This window comes from Pangasianodon hypophthalmus, chromosome 10 (assembly GCF_027358585.1).
Source record: "Pangasianodon hypophthalmus isolate fPanHyp1 chromosome 10, fPanHyp1.pri, whole genome shotgun sequence".
NCBI classification, from domain to species: Eukaryota; Metazoa; Chordata; class Actinopteri; order Siluriformes; family Pangasiidae; genus Pangasianodon; species Pangasianodon hypophthalmus.
The window spans coordinates 27,469,957-27,494,966 of record NC_069719.1 but is presented as its reverse complement, the minus strand read 5'-3'; the positions used below and the strand labels follow the sequence as shown (position 1 = coordinate 27,494,966).

The 25,010-nt window shown below is 36.5% G+C and overlaps 1 protein-coding gene across 30 annotated transcripts in view; it reads right to left on the bottom strand.

Moving 5' to 3' along the window:
- The window catches only part of nrxn3a (neurexin 3a), a 332,397-nt gene that overhangs the window by 288,633 nt on the left and 18,754 nt on the right, over nt 1-25,010 (bottom strand). For 14 of the 30 annotated variants that reach the window (XR_003403449.3, XR_003403450.3, XR_003403451.3 and 11 more), the window contains exons 1-5: nt 21,922-22,165; nt 15,454-16,617; nt 8,541-8,558; nt 6,463-6,492; nt 6,295-6,306 (exon numbers count right to left, since the gene is read on the bottom strand). Coding sequence is in view for 27 of the 30 variants with exons in the window: in XM_026926092.3 (XP_026781893.3) it covers nt 6,295-6,306; nt 6,463-6,492; nt 8,541-8,558; nt 15,454-16,150 (757 nt within the window). In the remaining 3 variants the exon portion in view is untranslated. Of the gene's footprint in view, nt 1-6,294; nt 6,307-6,462; nt 6,493-8,540; nt 8,559-15,453; nt 16,618-21,921; nt 22,167-25,010 lie in introns of those variants that run through there. The other 16 variants (XM_053237578.1, XM_053237579.1, XM_053237581.1 and 13 more) reach the window with 7 other exon arrangements.

Below are 25,010 nucleotides of genomic sequence, written 5' to 3'. Positions count from 1 at the left end.
ATGTGGATCAGTCTGAGACATCACTTCTGCTGTACATGCATGTTGATTTATTATTGAAATATTATTTATTATTGAAATAGAAAATGTATATATATATGTATATATATATATATATATATATATATATATATATATATATATATATATATATATATATATATATATATATATATGAATGTATATAATGTATATATATATAAATGTATGTGTATATATATATATATTCATTCCAAAAAATCCCCCCCCCCCCATATTTGAAAGTCTCTGAAAGACATTAAATATATTTATACTGAAATATTTGCAAAGTCTTTAGTGATTCTGGTGCTATTTTTTTGCTTGCGCTGTATTTTTGTTATTTCTGTGATAATTTAGATTAATTTAGCACATGCAGCACAAAAGTAATACAACTAAAGGGCAGGTATTACATTTGTGGAAGCACATATGAAAACATTCAGGCATGTTTCTGGAAATATCTTGCTTATATTATCATCTATATAGTAAAATATACTGTAATATACTAAAATATAAATTAACAGTTTCTATGAAGGCCATATACTGCACATAATCATCTATGAACATGTTCATAACCTGTTATAATGCATTAATAAGGCATTGTATGCATCGTTTTAATTACACATTACACTCTATAGCACTGTTTATTGCACTGTTTATTATCTGCAATTTAACTCGTTTGTAAAACGTTAATAGCAAAGAAACCTGTCATGCAGATTTTCAGTTTATTGCTCTGTGTCTGTTAATAACTTCAGTAAGTCAACTGTTTTTATTGGCTGTAATATTGCAATTGTCATCACTTTAATTATTATTTTTAAAATATGCCTCAGTTTACTGTTCACGAATACTTTTTATGAATTGTTATAAACATGTTTGAACTTTTAGAATTATTTACAAGTATTGTAATATATATATATATAATATAGAGAGTGAGAGAGAGAGAGAGAGAGAGCGCGAGAGAGAGAGAGAGAGAGAGAGCGCGAGAGAGAGAGAGAGAGAGAGAGCGCGAGCGAGAGAGAGAGAGAGAGAGAGAGAGAGAGAGTCTTATGTATGTATAAATTGCCTTATTCATAGATTATTATACTGTAGCTATGGCCTTCACAGGAAGTGTTACCTACAGTTCCAGTGATTCCTTGTGTTTGCTTTACACCCCTTTTGACTTCGTGTCACGCGTGCAAACGTTTGCACTTCACAGTTTGGCGAGGAGCCACCTTCACGTCGCCCTGTTTGTTGAGTGACGGCAAAACAAAGAGAGTCAGGGATTAAAAGAGCAAATGGAATTACAGGCTTCCCGAACATGTGATAAAGATTTCATTATCTCAGTCGTGCACACGGCGTTTGGCACCTCCCTTTCAGAGAGCGCTCTCTTCAGCGAGACGAGTCTCCAGAAGCTATGCTAATGAGCACGAGTGCTAGCTCTGACGAGGAGGAGGTGGATTACACGCCATGACACATCCCAGGACACAGACCTTCTGGATCCAGTGTTGGAAAACTATCCCAAATATTTCCTCTCTTCTGGTGTATCAGTTTTTCACACTTTAATCTGTAGCAGTAAATATAGTATCTAGTAAATACCAGAGAGCACTTTTTCTTTTCCAATAACGATACTGAACCCTTGAGTATGGTGAAGCTGTAAAACATTTTGTTTACAACATTAAACCTCTGTTCATAGCAAATTTTTGATTTATTTTTGTATTGTTTATGATTCAGAAATAAAAAAGGAGTCTTTCCGGTCCTAATTTTTCTTCAATCAAATTTTGTTCAAAATATTCTGAGAATCAAATTGAATTGAATCGAATCGTCAAGCCAGTATCATGACTCGAATTGAATCGTGACCGGAGTGTATCGTTACAACCCTATCGCGAGTGCCACCACGAGCAAAGATGGCTGACGTCAAGGTTCTAGCAGTGTCAGAAATATTTTATTAAGATCTCAGTGGCACCGGTAGGAGGACGACAGACTCATGGGACAGCTGCAAATACAGCTGTGGTGATAAAAAAAAAAAGAAGAAGAATCTTCTTTGTGTTTATGCGAAACCCATTTTCTGTGTGAGCTGATTCCCAGATCACGTTATTTGATGATTTAAATAGAACATAATCATTTCCTTTAGCTTTAATGCCTTAACTTTAGAAACTTTTAAACTTTAGAACAATGTAAATAAAATGTATAATTAATGTACATTGTACAATTCTAATGTATGATTCACAATGTCCTTTTTGTCCATTTTTAGATACCTGTGTCATATGTTGTGAGAAAACACACAAAGTGTGTTTGAGATTTGATGTGATGCTAAACTGGTGGCTATTAGCTTCCCTTAATAAATTAGCCTTGTAGCGCTAGTGAAAATGTCTATTCGCTGAATGAGATAGTTGCAATATCAGTTTTGGACAAATTATTAAAAAAAAAAAAGAAAGTATTACCTATTTTTAAAATGGATTGTATTTAAAAGATATTAAATGTATAATGATCTGGACTTATGAAGTTTATCGAAGCCTTGTGAGACCTCACTGTCTATTTCACTCCCCAAAAAAATTTCCTAAATGATCACGCTGATTAGTTTCCATAATTATCATTAGCTAGTAAATACAAATTAGTATGAAGCAATTAAGATCGTCTCTAGAGAACGCACCGTTCAATACTATTGTTCTTCTTAAGACGCTCTAAATAAAAACCGTGTCTAGGACAAATAGCCAGTGGGATTTTGGGAGTTCTGTCCTCAGAGATAGAGAAAAAGAGAGAGAGAAATAAAAAACTAAAGAGACAAGAGAGATGATCAGCGCTTGATTATCAGGGCCTGCTCAAGGTTACCGAGCCGGTCCCATCGTTAATGGAATCAAATCTGATTAGATAATTAGCATGCTATTTGCATAATGTCTGCAATTCATTATCCGGGATGTGAGTTCATCAGTCTCGGCATGATCTACCATTTTCCTTTTTCTCCACAGCTACTGTCTCAAAGATCAGCTACAGAAATGTCTATAAAAACCGAGGAGCGTCAGAACGACAGTTTCACTTCCTTCAGGTCACGAACATGGCGGCTGTGGGTAAATGAATATTAGCACACACAACAAGATCAACATTGACACTCACATGTATGCATGTATGCGTACTCTATTTTCCTCTGTCTTTAGTCCAATCAACCACATCACGACTTCACCGACTAATCTCACATGCAAATTACTCAAAAAAAAATTTTTTCAAGTCTTTAGGATGGTGGACTTTCCGATTTTTGCAGTAACATGACTGTATTTTATTTAATCTTTTTAACTTCAAGAGAAAGAGAAAATGAGTGGCTGGTAAGGGAATGACTGAGAACATTCCACAAAATTAAACATAACTATAAACGGATAAAAAAATATGACATGTCTTTTTTCACAAATCAAAAAACTGTAATCATGGGCAATTATACATAATTAATCGTCATTATTCTCAGGTATGGAGGGATAAAACACTTCAGGATGTGCTGCTATAGGAAAATAATCTACTCTGTTTCACCACAGCTCCCCACGGTTGATTATTTTCCTATAATTGCACACCCTGGACTAATTTTTCCTTAGACATCAATCACAAAGAACTAGAAGCATGAGAGACCTGTTTTGTTTTTTTATCAGCATCCTTTTTTTCGGATTAAACAGTCCTCAGATGGGGAAAAGCTGAAGCTTTCCATGTTGATTCAGAAGGACGAAAAGGAAGAATTTCACGAGGCAGAGAACACACACAGCATCTGACAGGTGAGAACAACGGAGAGGGGAAAAAAAAAAAAGGTGTGGCAGCGAAAGTGACGGCGGATGAATAAACATTTTTAGCAGCGTTTTTCAGCGCCGCAGCTGAAATGCAAATGGATTCCTAACTGGAAGCCCCCGTCTTAACGCAGGCAGACAGCCAGGCTGATTTGTAATAATGTCTGCGCTCGTGTTGAGGGATTAAGCAGAGGGAGCGAGAGGAGAGACTGGAGACTACAATATGTACAATATGACAAGGCCGCTGATGCAGCGCTGGCAAATAAGCACTAATACATCAGGATGAATTTACAGAAGTGTCTGACTGCCACGGATTGCACTGACCACACACTATTACTTAGTGGAGGAAAGCTCTGTCGGTGTCGCTCACACACACACACACACACACTCTCTCTCTCTCTCACACACACACACACACACACACACACACACATACACTGTACATGTCCACAGAGGATAGCTGGTCTAAATACAGAAGCATGTGCCTCCAGTTCTGTCAGGCTAGCGCCTCGCTTGATCTTACGTCAATCAATTAGCAAAGATTGCTCTTTTCCCCAAATGCTAAAATTATACAGAACTATACAAATCTTTCACTTTAATAAATACACTATATTCATGTATCAGTGTGAGTACAGTATGGAGTCAGTCTGCTACATCATTACACATGCAGTTTCTAACATTGAAAAGTGTTTCTAAATCAGTGTAATTACATCATATCTGAGATTCAGTAGAAAAGCTGTGATTCACAATTAGGGATGTGACAAACAATTATTTTCCTGCCAATATTTTTTTTTTACACCACAGCATCTCTGACAGTAGTGAAGCTGCAAATCACTGGCTTATATTAATGCGCTCGTTCTAACGCCTTATTGTTTCTATAGTGAGAGAACGGCTGTTTATAGCTGCTATAATGAGTAACTACCTTCTCCAACATTGTGTGATTAATTTCTTGTAATTAAAATAATAGCAAACTATTTCACTACATTGAATGTAACACTGCCGAAAATATCAAGCCACTTTCATGTATGAGGCAAACATTACGGATAAATCGAACCTCCTTGTGTTAATCTGATTCATTAACAAAGATGCTGTGTAGCACAGATGTTTATATTTTACATGTTCATGCATCACTGATGTATTGATAGAAGATGCGTCCCAAAAAACCACTTTATTCTCAACCTGGCTTCAGTCGATAATCTCACCTGGATATATTCCATGTAAATATAAATAAATAAGATAAATAATCATTAGCAAACCTTTATGCTCTGGTTATTTGAAAAATCCAACCACAATTATTATATCCCACTACAGTGACAATATCAATTCAAATTACAAATAAGGAATTTAAATAATGGAAGTTAAATAGTGACAAAATTCAAAGACTTTCCATCTTTTTATTTAAATGATTAAACAAGGCCAAGCATAACTGAATCCAGCAAACTATAAATTTGCTAAACTAGTATTTTTTAGTAGTTTTATGACTTCTTGACATTCTGTCTGGTCAATATTGATCCAGAACAAGTACATATTAGCGTAACTCTCTGGACAAATAATGATTAAAGCTTCTCCATCCAAATACGCTAAAAATTATTTTAAAACTTCCCATATTGCCCTCTACATTCTCCTTCTATATCAACCCATCTGCCACTTTTACTGTTACTCGTCACCATGTTGTCAAACTCGTACACTGAAAAAGCAAAACAGTAAATAGTGCTCCGACTGCAGGAACATGTACTTCAACCAGGGTTGCCAAGGCTGCGTTTTTTACACAAATTGGGTTCGTCTAGTTAGTTAAGTTAGTTAGTCTGTAGCATTTTGGGTGTAAGTTTAAAACTAGTTTGCAGCCACTACGATTTTGTTTTGAAGCAAATAACTGAATTAAATGTAAATGATTTCTGCAAAGATAGGCTATGGCAAACAAAGGGAAAGTGTAAGTGCATTCAGTGTATCTATGATGTACAGAACCATTTCTGTTGTAAGATACATTGCAAAGATTGTGAATATTTGTGGATAAATGTTGAACCAGGTGATGATTAAAAAAAAGTGTACTGTAGTTACTGCACATCAGAAATGCATGTGCACCACGGTGATCTTGTTTCCCGTGTAAAGACTGACAGAAAGAAGAAAAATGTTCTTCTTTCCATTGCCCGAACTTTTTTTTTTTAAGATGTAGCTGGGCTGGACATTTTTGCTGAGACTTCAAATTGCATCATATAATTTCTCATATTTCACCTCAGAATCCACTACAAACACACACACTCAGCTGTGAGGAACAGATTGTGTTTATACCCAAGCGCCCCCTTGTCATAATTCCATCAGAGAGAAGTAAAGCGGTTAAATCCATTCACTCATGCAGTTAAAGCTGTCCTTTTTCCGTTTGCCTTCAATTAAAGCCCATTTAATTATCCGCTTAATCCAGGTACCCATGCTGAGCAGCCATTAGCAAAGAACGCTAAATGAAACACAGCAAACACACTCCAGTGCAAGAAGATGTTTCACTTCTCAAACCACACAGCAAAGGAGGAAAAGGAGAGCGCAATACCTTTGCTCTTGGCTACAGAAATGGAGTTTGGAGGGGTGAAAGAGGAGAGCAGGAAGATCCATAGAAGGACGGCGTTTACGAAGACAAAAGAAAGATAAAGTTAGCAATTAACACACATCAAATGCACGACCCAGTATAAGTGTTTCAGAAAAGGAAAAGTAAGCGTACCTTGTTCGGCCATCATCATGTGTGCCAAGCCTTTGAGGAAGACAAACATGGAGAGAGAAGACAGAGAGAGAGAGAGAGAGATCTCAGAACACACTGTTCATGATGTATCATGATGATGATACATTGAATCACAAGGCAAAGCATTGTAAAGAGGTTTGTATTTTCGCAATACAAAACATACAATAATCAAAAAAATCACCAGAAGTCAGTGTTAATGCACTGTAACATCAACTGTGTTTCAATGGTATTTTAATGATATAAAAGTCATTTTGTAAATTTTGAGTATTTTATCCAAGTGAAAATAGCATTGGCCATAATTAGCAACATTATTTAAGCTAGCAAGGCGCTTATAGCGCTAGCTGACTAGATAATTTATTTGATCTTAGTAACTATCCAAGTCTGGCTAATGTCAGACCAAGTATCATAACATATAAATAAAGCCGAGCACTAGCAAGCTAGCCAACATTAAGTTAACTAACATAATCATGTAATCCAGTAGCCAAGGTTGCTAACAAGTGTTAGCCTTTATTCTCCCTAATTCGTGGCTATGGTGTGAAAAAGTGAGGCCAAACCCCAGTGTAAAAACTGCCAATGACTAAATTGAGTTCTAATAACATAACACCAGGCATTTTTATTTATGGGCATTTGCTGCTTGTTAGTGCAAATTAGAGATCAAATGTTAAGGGTCAACTAGCTGATCTAGCAAGTTAGCTAAAGTTAAGCTAGGTAACTACAAAAGTCCTTGGTAACTCCTGTCTTGGTGATTGATAAATTGCTAACAGGCTGTAAGCTGATCACATACGAACAACTCAACACTTGTTTTTATTTTTTCACAAGAAAACCTTATAGCGTTTTGGCTAGACTGTAGGCTATGCTGTTATTTATCTCACTAACGCATAATTTAGGTACGATTAATCTAGCTAATCTAGCAATGCCTGGTTTTATAGTTCTTAGCGCAATAGTTAGCTTTTACGTAATGATAACCTGTTATCTGATTATTATCTGGTGAAAAGAATGACTTATCACGCACTGATTGTGTTGGTAACACTTTCTAGGAAGACCATATATATATATATATATATATGTATATAATAAACTATGAACATTTTCACAACATGTTATAATGCTTATATAATTATCATAAGGTATTACACCCAATCTAATGGAAATGCATTATACTTTATAGCAATGTTGATTAGCATTATGAAATATACAAGTAGTATCTGTAACATGTTATAACACTAATAGCAAAGAAATAGACTTTGAATAGTCTATATTGTCTACTGCTGTATGTCTGTTAATAACTGTAGTAAGTCAGTTGTTTATTATTCAGCATGTTTCTCTAATAACTACAGAGTAATTGACAATTGTAAGAAATGTTAATAAATAAATGTTTAAAATATTGTTTGTAAAATTGTAAAATACATTATTTATATTTTAAGTGTTAGTGTGTTATGTACGCTACTTATAATGCAGTATATTAACAATTCCCAATGCATATAGACATTGCTATAAAGTGCAATGCATTTTCATAAATAATTATAAGTCTATGAATTATAATCTAATGCCTAATAACTATACTAATTATAACTATATGTATAATGCCTTATAAATGTATTAAAACATATGCATTATGACCTATGAATCCATTCATTACCTGTTATAATGCAATCATAAGTCATTATTCACATTGCTGCATATTATAGCAACGTTCATAATGCATTTATAAATGCATTATAAGCAGTGTTTATAACACATTATATCAATACCAAAGAAATTCTGCCCCCAGTTTATAAGTGTTTGGGTTTTTTTGTTTGTTTATTTGTTTTTGTAATAGTATTATAATATATTATGAGCACTACTTATAATTCATCACGTTAACAATTCATAACGGATAATAAATATTGCTATAAAGTGTAATGTATTTTCATTAATGTTTATAATACCTTATGGATGTGTTATAACAAGATAAGAATGTGTTCGTAGTTTGTTATAGACATGACCTTAATAGGAAGTGTTACCACAAACAGGTACATATCTTGTTGTTGGTGTTAGAACAGTTTCCTATATGGACTCACCTGGGATGGTGTTGGCCTCTGGTTGTAGCATCAGAGAATCAGCAGAGGGGACAAAAAGAGCAGAAAAAACAAAAAAAAAAACAAGAAGAGAGAAAGATTTCTGACATTAGAGTCCACTCTCGTTGCCGTTGCATGAAATTCGTCATGCAAACCGTGGCACACCTGCCAGCATGCACGGGGCTTGATAACTGCCCTGTGCATGTTCACAAACATTCTTCATTTGACCCATAACACCAGAAAGATCTATGTGCTTTCCTGGGTTAACACGCTTTCCTGTAACCCACATCCTCGTCTGAGCCATAAATCCAAACAGGCACTAGGACAGAACCTGCTCCCTGTAGAGAGGGCCGTGGATTTACGAGACGCTGATGCTTACGTGGAACTCGAGTCCACGTGCTTTCAAGCCTGTCGGAGTTCTCCTTCACTGCAGACACACCTTCTCTTCCGGCACCCGTTCCTCTACGCCAGGTTCTCTGGTTCCGTCATAAACCCTAGCAAGATCGCACTCGGGATCTCGACGTGCTAATAAACTGATAATTAATGACATGTAGACAGGACGTTGCTCGTTTCTTATTTATTGCACCATTATTACCGATATCTCAGTTTAAGAACTAAAAGTTGTGCTAATGCTACTTCTGCTAAACACATGCATTTAACAACATTAAATGCTGAATAAAGAGGTGCATAAGAGGAAAAGGTTTTTTTAATCATTTATTAAAATGTTCATATTATTAATTTATAATTTGTCAAATAAATATAATTTTAATAAAATTTATTATTGATTTATTATCCATTTATTTTAGTATTTAATTTTGTCATTTTATTATATATTTATTTCATTTATTATATAGCATAATGTTCATAAGCAGTCATAAGTAGTTATAGTTTTCATACATATCATGTTACATGTTATGACAGCAAGTTATAATTGCACAGCCTTTGTTATAATGCATTATAACATTATAACGCAATGTTATTATTACGTAGTAATCAGGCATTATGTTCTCTCTCTCATAATCATGCCCTTCTAATGTATATAATGTAATTATATAGTATACAAAATACCTTATAATGCCTAACGTAATCCTGTATAAGTGATTATAAGTGGTTATAAGTGCAGGCATAACACTGTCCAAATCAAGACTACGACTTCATAATGTCAGGCTACATACATAACTATACAAATCCTGTGTAAATGCTCATGAGTCGTAAAAGTTACAAGCATAACACTCTACAAACCATAACCAGAAAATGTTAACATAATTATATAGCATACATAATATCTCATAATGCCTAAAATAATACCGTATAAAGTCGTTATATTTACATGAAAATAATCCACAAAGCATATCTATAAAAGGCTTCATAAAATCAGGTTTCATAAATATATAAAGTATTATATAGCATACATAATCTATTACCATACTCTATAAATGCCCATAAGAAGTTATTGTTACACTGTAAACAGGTCATATTGTGTTCTTATGAACAGATGTAATAATGCGTTATGTAACATGACATTACGAACTAGTGTGTTATATTGTTATGCAGTTATAACTTTTTATATAGCCTAAAGGTTGTGCTAATACTTTTTCTGCTAAACGCACATCAAATGCTGATTAGAAGCTCATTAGAGGAGAAAATATTAAGTCAGTATTTTTTAAAAAGTAGTTTCAAATCATGATCCGTGCTTCATAAAAAAAAAAATTAAAAAAAAGGCGAAGCTCATCTTCATTAGACAATTTTAATTCATGCTAATCAAAAAAAAAAAAAACACGGCACACTAATTTCGTGGTAGTTTATTTCCAGGTCATGTCATAGCACAGAATGGTACATCTGTCTGCTCTGCTTGTTAACAAACCCAACTCTCGGATATTAAATCGCTGATTAGGCTGGCTGGAATTTCTCATCAGCCACTGAAGTTTAGTCTGATGCCACATCTTAGCCTGATTTTCTCACATCTGACAACGTCTAGCCTGACTACTTCTTCTTCTTCTTCTTCTTCTCACGCTGTTCTCACATGTCTCCCCTGACCCAGTTTCTCTGTAAGGCTGGAAATCTTTTTCCTCCTTCCCCCAAGATCGATAAGCATTCCGGCAGCTTCTTCTGTCAAAACCTCAGGATCCGTCATCAACTTGTAACCGAAACTGTGAGTCGTTTTCATCTTCTCAAACAGCTAATAATTTGATCTTCGGCAGGATTAAATCCAAAGTCCAAGTGCATTAAATTCAAACGCCATCCACATGGGAAGGAAGAACAGACTGAGCGTTTGTTTGGCAGCCAAAATTTGTTTGTTATTCCGAGCCTGCAAAAGACTACACACATTTGCAAATAATGTAGCGGTGCGGCTGTCACATTTGCCACCGTGCAAGGAACATACGCTACAGCAACAGCAAATAGTTCTGAGGCCATTTTGGCCATCTGCACGTCGAGGGAAGTGTCAAGTTCCTGTTGCTGTTTCTGCGTTTGGAACCAAATGTATTCTCCACAACACACATTGTGGGCTAATGTCTACACTGCTGACTAAGTGTCGCCATATGGACCCGAATCAAAAGCATTTTCCCTACGATGCGCAAAGCCTCGCTAGGAAACTACGTTTCGATAAAGGCCATATGTATAATGACGTGTGAATGCATTCATAACATGTTATAATACATTTATAAGGCATTATACACGTCGTTATAGTTATTTATGAAAAGGCATTTTGGTTTGTGCGTTGTTTAGAATGCATTTATAAATTGTTAAAATAGTGCATTATAAGTAGTGCTTATAACACACTATACCGCCATTATATCTTCTCATAATGCGCTACGCAAAAAGTGGGGCTTGGTGATGTAACATGCTATGAACATTACTTATAATGCATCATGTTAACAATCCGTAAAGCATAATAATGATAAAAGTGTAATCCATTCTCATAAATAATTATAACAATGTGTATGAATGTGTTATAACATGATAAGAATGTGTTCACATTAAATTTTAGATATGAACTTCATAGAATGTGTTACCCTACTAACACTTCCTATGAATTCTGTATCCATAATGCATTTATAATGCATTACATAGAATACATAGTACCTTATAACACCTAATTCTGTATAACTGCTCATGAATAGTTATAATTATGTGCATAACAATCTACATACTATATCTATACTCTATGTCAAGTTACATAAGACATTATGGTATCACATTCCCTGAAAGCCATATCTGTGATTAACTTTGAACACATTCATACCATGTTCTAATGCCTTCATAAGGCAATATAAATATTGTTATGATTATTTATGAAAATTATTTACACTTTATAGCTTTATTATGCATTATGAATTGTTTACATGATGCGTAATAATTAGTGTTCATAACATATTTCAGTAAGCCCCACTTTGTGCAGTGCATTACAAGAAGATATAATTTCGATATAGTGCTATGAGCACTACTTATAACACACTCTTTAACAGTTTATAAGTGCATTATAAACAATGCTACAAAGCATGTACAATGTTCTTATGAACTGCCATAATGATGTGTGATGTAACCCCACATTATGAACTCATGCTTGTGCTTTATCACCAAAGTAATCCTGTATAAATGCTCATAAGTAGTTATACTGTAGAAACCTACATAACACTCTACAAACCAAGTCTACGTGACTTCATAATGTCAGGTTTCGTAACATATTATAATATCTGTTCACTGCAAACAATCATGCTATGAGGCATTAGAACACAGGCACCTGTATAGTATCTGTACCACAAGTTATAACTGCAGAGCATTTGTTATAATGATTTGTAATATTAGTATATGCAAAGTTCTTATGAACATTAGTTCATAACAAAATTAGAATTAAAAAATTACATAACCCAACATTATAAACTCATATACTCATGTAATAAATGCTTAACACTGTGAAGCATGTGAATTCATATGGTAGGGTTACATAACTAATTATATCTGTTCATATGAACATTGTACACACTATGTAATTATGCATTATAACAAAGGCCTTGCATTATAACTAGTGATAAGGACCCTATACCAGAGTCTGTGTTATAGTATGTGTAAAGAAAGCATGGAATATGAAGTCATATAATCATGATATGTAGACTGTTATGCAGGTGACTATAACTACTTATGAGCATTTATTACAGGATTATGTTAGGTGTTATAAGTAGGGCTGTAGGACACGAGTCCCATCTAAAGACTAGTGGCTAGTCCTGGTCTTGGAAATGACAATGGTGATCTTGGCTACAGCTTTAATTCTAAGTTATTATGTATGCTATATAATATATTATGAACACATAACATTTTATAAAGCATGAATAATGAGCAAAGAATGATGTCAGGTTACATAGCACATTAATACATCTTATAACTATGCACACAGTAATGATGCACTATAACAAATGCTCTGCGATTATAATTTGCAGCAGAGATACTATACCAGAGCCTGTTATAATGCATCACAACTTTATTGTTTACAATTTCCTTATATGTTTTATATATATAATGTCTAATGTGTTATGTATCCTTACATTATGAAGTCATATAGAGTCTATACTAGACTGTGATATAGTATCTGACATTACCGGATATTACAAGCTTTAGAGTCATGTTTTAGAGTGTTATGCATGTAACTATGAACTCTTTTACAGGTTTATGACAAACATTATAAAGCATTATGTAAGCTATAATACTATAGCTATTATGAATACATTTATAATCCATTAGGAATCAAGGTTTAGGCTATGGTACATTTTTTTCCCTTATGTTATGCAAGTAATTATACCTGGAATTATAAAGTACTATAGTACTATATAACTATTATAAATGCATAATGGATTAATGCAATGGATTAATGCAAAGTGTTACAGAGAATTTCTAACTATCTAATGACTTGATTTTTTTTTTTATCATACATTAAACCCATCCATATTTGAATAACTGAAAAGTGAACAAAATGTGATGTGATATCTTTAGGCCAGAGGGCAGAGTTTTTAAAAGCATCCCGGCTCCCCAGTGGATCCATATAAATTGCGCTCGGTCCTATAAATTAGGTTATTTATTCTTTTATGATGGTCTGCACTCTTTCTCAGGCTTCGGAGAAATCAGAGCTGCTTTTACTAGCACGGTCTCGTATCAGTCGACCGCAGAACCCTGCCAGCCAAACAAGATGGAGAGGAACAACAACAATAAATCAAGGCTAAAATTCTGCTCGCCCCCCCACCCCCCAAACCGGCTATAAATTTGAGCCTTGCGCCCGTAGGAGTGACTCGGCTGCCAGCACCGTAGTGGATATAATCTCTGCCGGAGCACTGCTATACATAGATAGCGGCAAAAACGAGACAAAAGATGCTCTCTCTTATCCAAAACCGCATGCAGACTCCCACATGCGGTGCACAATTACGACATTGGACACAAAGCTTCCACGTTGACCAAAATCGCTTAAACAAAGCATAATCGGTATTCAGCCATTTTGTGTTCCAGGCAGCGCTGGAGAGGTTTGTGTCTGCAGTGAGGAGAACTACCAACATGGCACGGCACACTCCCCATTCATCACCCGCCCAACTGAAACGCTTCAGTCTTTAAGAAAAAAGCCTCGGGTCTAAGAGTCAGAAATGTCCCTCTTTTTTTTTTTTTTTTTTAACCATTGTTTAGCGGAATTCATTCATTTCAGTAAGTGTTTTAAAATAGACATGATTTCACATTTAAATAAAAAGCACATCTAAAAAAAAAAGCATTGTAGTGTTCAAAGGATAGATCTAGCTATGTATAATAGAGCAATACAGCACAACACAAGAATAATTCAGAAATAAAATAAATCAATCAATCAACTCTTTAGGTACCTTGCATTGGTGGGATCATGCACCAGGATCTAAAGGTGCTTTAAGGAAAACTTAAAAATCATTATTTGTTTCTTGTCAATATTACACACTGAATAAATGTACATCAAAACAGCTGTAAATTAAAGCACATTGAAGCATTGGTCATCCAGTGGTTATTTCCTCACTCCCAAATGTCAATCATGAATTCAAGTACAACATCATGAACGACCTTCATGAAAATGATCTGCTTGAATGAAAGGAGAAAAAAAAATCATGTTGTATTGAACCAGCAACACCAGAGCATAAAGCTGTGAAATGGCCACCAGCCACCTTGAAATCCCCAGAGAATCTAAAATGGCTACACCAGGAATGCTGATACACAAATACACCTCAACGTTTAACAAAAAAAAAAAAAAAAAAAGTCTTCAGGATTAGATTTAGACAAGGTTCTAATCTTGTAGAAAATGCGAGCTCTACAAGAATGCCATATTAAAACATTGTACATCACATGAAGAAAAAAAGAGATGGTTGTGAATGAATAAAGCTGAAATTCTCAAACAAATAAAATCAGAGAGACCTCTTCCATCTTATGAGCATTCTCAGGAGGATGCTCTTCTGTAAAATGACCTGAGACATTGTTAATGTGGATTTTAAAAACACGCCTGGAATTGAAATACACTTTACACTCTCAGAAATAAAGCTAGCAAACTGTATTTTCCCTTGATGCTGGTGTGGTGTTACAAGAAAACGTGAATGTATTGTACCTTGAGAAATCATTTAAGGAATGTCATTGGAGCTTAAGGACCACTGATGTGGCTTAAAGGTACTTCCCAGGTAAAAGATACACAGTGAAGGTACTCTTGATGGTACCACGCCAGTGACAAGGCAAGTATGGTTTGGTATCTTAATTTCTGAAAGTGTAACAAAACACTTGTTTTAGAAATTAATTCTAACTCAAATGGTGCGGAATGAAGTGGCGAGATACAATCCTGAAGAGTTCACGTCACATGGCTACTACATGAAAACTGTATTAAATTAGCATCAATAACTGAGCATACACGTTTTTAGGATCTATGTCGCCTTACCTTCGCTGCAGAATCGGCCAATGTACTCCGTCTTGGAACAATCGCATTGCGGTTCCCCATCCACAAGGGCGCAAATCCCTCCGTTCTCACACGGGTTCTCGGTGCAGACACCCTCCGTGTCCATTCGGACCCTCTGGCTGCTAAGTAGTGTAGGCTCCTTGTTGCTGTATTTCAGGTCCCTGATAACTCCTTTAAAAGGCGGCAGGTCCTTGGCGGTGGGTAAGGTCAGGGCCGAGGTGCGAATGTCCTGGGGGACTCCGCCCAGGAAGAGGTCACTAACAATCTTCATGTACTGCCTCTGAGGTCGCACCTCGTCGGCCTTGCTGTCTCCGTCCACGCTCAGCACCGTCCTCAGATTGGACCTGCTCACGGTGACCGAGTGCCAGCTGCTGTCGTTGACCCGTTTACCCGAAACCAGCGTGGTCTCAGCGCAGTCGATGCTGAACCGAAGCTGCAGCTTGCCCTCCACCACCATCAGCTGCAGGAAGTCGCAGTAGCCACCGTCGTCAAAGTACAAGACCAGCGCGGTGGACGCGTCCGTTTTGACCCGGAAGCTGAGGTCACTTCTGGTGCTGGCATCCCAGCGGAGAAAACGGGCCCACTGTCCCCGCGCTCCCGGGAACTCCAAACCCAAACAAGAGCCGAGCACAGTACTGAGCAGCAGCTGCAGCTGGACCGGGTATCTGAGCAGAGTCATGGTGAAAGTGCTGGATATTTTAAGGGGGAGGGGGAGTTTATAATCCTGTGCAATAGGAAAGCATTTGAAAAAATAGCTTTGGTTCAAAGGTCTGTATATCCAAAGTACATCCCACTGTGTGTGTAAAAGATCTTTTAGACGGGATGTTGACGTCAAAGAGTACAGAAGGTAAAATCCTTAAAAAGTGAACGGAGGACAGTAGAGAGGGAGAACAGTCTTAAGTAACAGTCATAAGGCCAGTTTTGTTGAACAGTCTGATCTTTGTCAGGAGACAGTTTTATTTGTCACAAATGACGGCACAGATTTGTGAAATAAAATCAGGAGGCGGGGTTTTCCTCAAAAAATTCGCCTCTGAATGAAAAACTCCAGTCCCACTATGGTCGCTTTTTAACCTTAGAGGAAAGCATGTTCATGCTGACTTGTGGGTAACGTAGTCCTGCGTAGTGAGCGTATTCCCAGGGTTTTAGCTGTCAAAACAAAAAAGCATTACATTTCAAAAAAAAAAAAAAAAAAAAAAAACTGTAAAGCCTATGCAGTGCAACTTTAATAAAAATAATCAGGATCTTAAATCTAACTTGCTTTGACTTGTTCTGAAGTAATCAGGTGCCATTATGGCATTAATGCATTAAATCATTAAAACTTATTCAGATAACAGATTGTCATTCAATTCATTTCCTTCGCCATTTTTACTCCTCACACATGCCAAAGACGTCCTGCGTTATCGGTCATCTGGTGGGTAAATTACCTCAATTATACTCTTGCCAAACTCCACCAGTATAGCATTAGACCTGATTTATCTGCAGATGTTGAGAAAATCATGGAAGAAGAATGCATTGACAGAAACAATTATATATTAGGAGTATAAAAATAAGCAATAACCTTATATTCCATGCAAAGCAATGCATTTATTTTTAATCTTTAAATACCTTTTTACGGAAAATATATATTTTGTATAAATATACTAAAAGATATAGCTAAAAATACTAGTATAAATATAGTATAAGTATAAATAATAAGTAATATCTGATAATATATACGGTCACACTGCATATACAGGTACAGATCCATGGAAATATCTGATTTTTTAATAAAGTATTAGCTTTGTAAATTGAATGTATAATAGACATTTGAACAGAAGCCAGAAAAATGCAAATAATTATAAATAAGTCATATCTGAGGATATATAACCTTGTAGTGCATGTTAAATATTGCTGGTATAGTGCTGCTCCTTGTATATCTTGTTTATCTGATTTTAAAAAATGTTAATATAAAAAAAATCATCAATGCTTTAATAAGCTAAAAAATAATAAGTATAAATAATCAGTAATAAATAATATTTGATGGGATATATATATATATATATATATATATATATATATATATATATATATATATATATATATATATATATATATATATATATAAACCTTATACAATTATATACCCATATATAATTTGTTAAATATTACATTTATGGGTGCAAGTCCTTGTAAATATACCACTCTGATTTTTATTATTTTTTATGATCTCTTTATGTAAAATATCTATTATATGTTTAATAGATGCTAGAAAAATTACTAATAAATATATATAATAAGAGATATCTCGTGATTTATAGTCTTTTATTGCATTTTTTAAAATATCTCTATACATTTTTAAAACTATATGTTTTAACAGAGGTTAATCCAGTCATATTGAAAAATGACACTAATGAATGATGACCTGGGTTAGTATCTGAGCTGTGTTTCATAACGCAGTATAAAACACACTATTTATTAGTAATAATTTATAGCATTTATTAAATGTCATGAGCGTAACCCTTTTCTGATGTTTGGTGATCAGAATTCAAATTCAGCCAGCATTTTGTAGGACTCTCAGTGTGTCTAAAAGCAGCACCTGCTTTCTTTTAACGTGAGTCCACAAAGATGAATAGGCTCGGATTACATAGCAGCATGTGAGGTGTAACCTAATAGGCGTCTAATATTTCCCGTGCCGCTGCCAGGAGCGCAGGTAGCAGGTACAGCTGGACAATAGTTTTTGTAGAGCCACACAATTGCGATGAAGCAGAAACACAATGCGTACAAACACACAGCTGCCTGGTGAGCAGGCCAGAAGAGCAAGCCAGTGAGCGAGCCTGGCTGCTAATAACAGATTCTCCATGCTGGCTCGTGCCCACACCTCAAAATGTACTCGTGTATGTGTGTGTGTGTCTGTGTGTGTGTGTGTGTGTTTTCTGTTTTTTTTTTTTTTTTTTGTCAAGCAAGGGCCTGTAGTCTGTAGAGAGGAAGAGGAGGAGGGAGGTGAAAAGGCTAAATTGCACACATCATTGTCCTCATTGATATGTGAACGTCGTGCCCCAGTGACTACGTCACACGCCACCACACACACAAAAAAAGGAAAAAAGGTCATGCATTTAGATCCACTTCAAGGAGGTGATTGAAAGGGGAGGATGAACGATGATGAGCAACCCGAGCTCCATTAATGACAGCGGCTCTGCCCGTTCGTCACACGCCCAGGCGACAAACATCGCTCCAAAATTAGAACTGGGCGGTATGCATGGTCAGGAAGGATGACCTCAACGATAAACGTTCACACACATTGCATTCCTTCTTCGTTCCTGTGCTTCCGGTTGATGGTCCGAGGAAGTTCTAGGGCGCCTACCTGCACCCAATGAGGCTTTCCCAGACGAAAAAAAAAAAACAACGCAGAGATTGAGACACCGCCAGCATCACCACCGAGCCCACTGCAGCCCTCTGCGCCAATCACCTCCTGCATTACATCACCCTCCAAATGCACCACCGCCCCCCTCTCCAAAAGACACACACCATCAGACCATCAGCTCAAAATCATTAACGCAGGATTAACACGGTCACCTCATGGTACGCTTGCACCACTGTGGTAAAAGGTGCCAGTGGTGTTGGGTGTGTGTAGCCAAAACGACAAAAACATCACGTCACACTGCGGTCGTTGTGGGCTTTTTTTTTTTTTTTTCTTACAGCCAGAACATTACACAACATTTTCCTTTTCTTTTTTTCCCCCTTTCTCTGTGACAGTGTGCCATCAGAAACATTCATTTATTCATTGTTAGGATTGGATTGCTTTTAACATAAAATACACATCAAGATTTTTTTTAAATAAGAACTGATGCATTTGTAGATTCTAGTCTTGAAACAAAATCATCTTGGGACATCATCATGTGCTGTATTTGTGTCTGATCTCACACACACACACACACACAAAAAAAAAAATCCACCTCAATTCCTTTGGAAGACATTTGAAATGAGGTGAAAATTCTGTCTGCATTAAAAAGGTTCAAATGCACCAGTCGGAGAGGGGGGGTGGAGGGGGGGAGGGGTTGGGGGGTCTTAATTTCCATGCATTTTTACACACAGGAAAAGAAAAAAGAAAACGCATACATGTCGCATGAGTGTGAAGTCGCATTTTAAACACACACACACACACACACACACACACACATTCAGATTCCATTTGAATCTAAAAAGCGATGCGACATATCAGGACTATTTCAAGCGTGTCGGCTTTTCTGTGCAAAAAAATACCAAAATAAAGACAGAAAGAAACAAATGAAACGCATCTTGATGAAATAAGTTTCTAAACACTCCTTATACTACACGACAACCTGTAAAAAAACCGCACAGATACACGACATTGCATGTGTTTGGTGAAATAGTGGAGAAAAGGAGAGGACGGGGTTTTTTTTTTTAGAGGTCACTGCGTAACACCAAAGTCGCGTTTGCATTCATCAGGGTATGATCATGGATATTAATAATAAATACCAGCGCTGGCAATAACGAAGAATTCAATCATATCGAAAAAATTATCAAACACACCTTCCTTTAATTTTGGTGTTATAATAATAATAATAATAATAATAATAATAATAATAATAAAAGACGCTGCGCCTCTGAAATGCAGCGAAAAGCACATCAGAGCAAAACTGCGGCTTTTTGGTCTCAGAGATTTTCTTATTTTATATCATCATCATCATCATCATCATCGTTTTTATTATCATTATCATTATTATTGTCTTTTTATAGCCTGATAGCACATGTTCCTCTCGAGCACATTTCTCCAGATCCTGCTCAGTCTGGGGTGGAGAGATTACAGCTTAATGGGCCTCGTTTCTCCGCAGGGTTTGGAGGTGAAGAAAAAAAAAAAGGAAAGAAAAGAAAATCCCCTTCTGCTCGATGCCTGATTATTTCCAAAGCCGCTCAAATGCATGTTTTGTTTTTCTTTTAAAAAAAAAAAAAAAAAAAAAAGTAGGGAGTAAAAACTGCACTGAATTTGATAGAAATGTGTTTGTGTACATTTTTTGACACCTTTGATTTTGCAGCATGGAACGAAAAAACACCGCATTTGAGCAGAAACCGATTTGCGGGTGTTGTCTAGGCGACAATGTTTTCTTTTTTCTTTTCTTTTTTTAAAATGATTTTATCTTTAATTCGGATCTCTTGGTACATTTCTATCTTACATATTTTAGATGTGTGCGTTTAATTACCTTTAACCTGACGGATTTATTTCCATAACTTCATTTAATAAATAATACATTTTATAAAACAACAACAAAAAAAATGAATTTCTTTAATTCTGATTACTACATTGAGATAAAAAAAACCATTTTTTTTTTATTAAACGCGGCCTGTTGTTAGACTAAAATGTAAGAATTTAGGGATAAAACATTAACATCAGATTCCCCTAAATAAGATCCAAACGAAAAATTAGAGGAGTGTTCAATCAGACAGAGGTTCAGTGTTGAGTGTGTCGGTGTGTGTTTGTGTGTGTGTCTCTACATGAACCTCCTCCTGTATGGCGTGTGACCAGACTGAAACCTGATTTAGATATCCATTATTCAGGGGCTACTTTGAAGATTACAATAAATAAATAAATAAAATAAATAAACAGATAAATATTTAAGAAATGAATACATTTAAAAAAAAATTCAGAATCAGACACACCACTGACATTCATGCTTTTGAAAGAGGGTTGTGTTTTATTTTATTTTATTTTATTTTACTGAAGGCTAATAACTAGACAAGGCCCTGTTTCCATAAATTAATTATTAATAAAGATTATTAATAAAGTCGGGGTCATGGGTTTATATTAATTATCATATGATTTACTAGAATAAATACCAAAAATCCTAATTTTTTGATATTAACCAGCTGGTATGTTGTAATAATACAAATCCTGGACATCTATATTAAAGGCTTATGGTGCATTATAAAAATTCTGATTTTTTTTTTTTTAATACAGCAGGAAAAACTCTGACTATATACTATACAGAATATCAGGATAGATCAAGCTGCACGGTTGGGATTTTGTGCCTACCGTGTCTCACGAGTCGGAGGTGTGTGTGTGTGTGTGTGTGTGTGTGTGAGAGAGAGAGAGAGGGAGAGAGAGAGAGAGAGGGAGAGCGCTCCTCCACTTTGGAATCGGCTCACACGACGAACCCTCAAAAATCACTCGAATCAAGTCAAATCAAGTCAAACATTTACTTGCAACTCGAATCGTGCGCTCGTGCTAACCAAGAAACTCGTAACCCGCGCGCTCGTGCTTATTCGCCAACTCGTTTCCGCGCGTCGCGCATTTCGTTTCCGCGTCACCAAAAGAGTCAAAGATCCGTCCACAATTCAGCGCTGAAACTTCAAGCGTCTCCAAGCGCGCGCGCGGCGTGTGTACATGTGTGTGTGTGTGTGTGTGTGTGTGTGTGTATACACTACAAAAAAGAAGCAAAAGGACAAACGACTGACCTCAGATTCCACCGGAAAGATGTCAAAGCATAATAATCCGCATGAGATTCCTGAAAGGATGATTTCTTTCTTTCTTTTTTTTTCTTTCCTTCCTTCTTTCTTTCTTTTTTTATTATTCTGGGTTCACTTCATCAGAAAGAGGAAACGCGGCGGTGATGTGAAGGGGGATTTGGACCCGTGTGAAGCTCCGGTGCCACTGACTGATGGGCGATCCCGAGATTTCCACACACACACGCACGGACGCACGCACGCACGCACGACGCGCGACGCACGACGCACACACACACACACACACACACTCTCGTGCTGCGCGCGGCTCCGCCCCTCCTCTCGCTGCCAAACTCTCCATTTAAAGGTGTATTCGGTATCCGAAACAAAGTGTGTGTGTGTGTGTGTGTGTGTGTAAAAATGTATTTAGACATTTTGTGTCTACGTTTTAGAACAATATAAGCTCAACTATCCGTCCCTACATTTTACACTCTCTGAAAAAGGTACCAAAGGTACTTTTCCCTTGTGCTTGGGGTGGCGCCTTCAGTGTGTACCTCCTCCATACCTTTAAAAATATCTGAAGGGAAATAATTTGACCTTAAGCACCACTGATGTACCTTTTAAAGCTTTGCTCTAAAAAAGCGACGACACACAAAACTTCCCACACTAAAGGTACTAAAGATGTCCCCTTGAAGTTCCCAGACCAGCAACAAGGAAAAGTACTGTTTGGTACCTTTATCTCTGAGAGTGTATGGTTTTTTTTTTAGATATCTGACATGTATCTTTATTTTAATCTACATTTCAGAAGGACACACATACAATCATTAATCAGTACACTCCACACTCTCAGAAATAAAGGTACCAAACAGTACTTTTCCTTGTTGCTGGAGTGGCAACATTAAGGGAACATTTTTAGTACCTTTAATGTGCATATATTACCTTTAAATAGTACATAATTAGACCTTAAGGGCCAGTGATGTTCCATTAAAGTGTCACATTAAAACTTGTTAAAGGTACAACACACACACACTTGCACAGGTAAAAGATACATACATATTAAAGGTGCAAAGGGTGTCCCCTTAATGGTACTACTTGGTACCTTTATTTCTGAAAGTGTTTTGGTTTGTATATTGTGTAAAGGTGTAAATTTATTTTCGGCTGATGTTTTCATCTACATTTTAGAAGAACATGCATTCATTAACTCATTCATACACTTTACACTCTCAGAGATAAAGGTACCAAACTGTACTTTTCCCAGTCGCTGGCGTGGTACCGTTAAGGCTACATCTTTACCTTGAGTACCCTGAGTATGTATTTTTACTTTAAGTAGCAACTTGGGTTGCCAGTGAAATACTGTAAAGATTTACAGTAAACAACTGTAAAACATATTTACAGTAAAGTGCTGTAACATCTTCCACAGTATAAAAGAACACATAATCCAGTGTGTTTGTTCATTTGGATACAACTGGGCTGAAGGTTAAGGGTGTGGATGAAGGACCCAACCGTGGCAGTTTGGCGGTGCTGGGATTTGAACACACAACCTTCTGATCTGTAAGTCGAAGCCTTAACCACGGAGACTCCACATCTAGCTCAACAAACTTACATTGATTTAATGCAGTCTTTTAATGGAGTTAATTCAGTGGTAGAAGGATTGAATTAAAGGCTTTGGGTTACAGAGCAGAAGGTCGTGTGTTCAAATCCCAACGCTGCCAAACTGCCACGGTTGGTCCTTCAACAACACCCTTAACCTTCAGCCCAGCTGTAGCCAAATGAACATCAGCCAAATGAGCAAATGTACTGGATTATGTGTTTTATACTATATATGATATTATAGTACTGTACTGTAAATATGTTTTATAGTCATTTACTGTAAATATTTACAATACTGGCAACCCAAGTTGTTATTGTAAAATCTACAGTACTTTTTTTTTTTTTTTACTACTACTTTAAGACTCCATCAACTCCACGCTTTGGGTTGTCCTTCTGGTGGAACATGTAGAACCCTAACAAGCCAGGTTTTAGGAAGAATCCTTGCAAGTAGAACCCTTACAGAAATTCAGCAAAGATCATACAAAGGGCTTAAATCAAAGTCTATTAAATTATTATATATCCTCAAAAGCTATGTTTTAAGCAGAACTAGTAGGACTTAAAAAAAAGTGAACTCGGGCTGTCAGGGTTACTGTAAATTGTGGCTAATCAATGAGAACCCTTTAGAATTTTGAAGAACCCTTTTGAGGCACTAACAATCATTTCAAGCAGGAAGGAAAATCCTTTTACATCTTTCAGAGGGTCAATCATCAATGCTCAGAATGCACATGTATAACACTCATCTTCAGTAAGCACTTTATCCTGGTCAGGGTGGTGGTGGATCCAGAATGTTTCCCAGGAATACTGATTGCGAAGTGGGAATACATCCTAGATGCAAGGCAGGGAACGATACATGTTCACACTCAGGGGCAATTTAGAGTCACCAATCCACCTACCAGCATGTTTTTGAGAGGTGTGAGGAAACTGGAGAACCCAGAGGAACCCACATGGACACAAGGAGAACATACAAAATTCCACACAGACAGTAACCCTGAGTAAGCTCAGGAACAAACCGGGGACCCTTGAGGTGTGAGGCAGCATCGTTACCTGCTGTGCCACCACGACGTCTATATACACAATATGTACAAACAAAATGGCTATTAAAAGATGGAGTGTATTTATTTAATCGTTACTTATTTGTATCAGTCACATGACCAAATTCAATGGTTCACAATTTGCTATTTACTATTCGTAATGAGTAAATTTGGTCAACTCCAGCCACCTTTTGGGCACTCTCACCTAGCTAATGAATGTCATTAATATATTTTTTAAAGAATCAATAAAATAATATAGACATTTTCAATATGATGAAAACAAAAAACTCAAATCTAATTGAACTCCAGCGTTTCCTCTGACTGGGAGATGGTGTGATGTGTGAGCTGTCCGTGGTCCTGAACTCGCCTCTCATTTACAGAAATGGTGCTTGTTTCCAAAGAATTTAAACTCTATGTTTAGACTTAACCATTAGACTGACCACATAAAATGGTCTTTTTATTACTCAACATTTGGTCTTT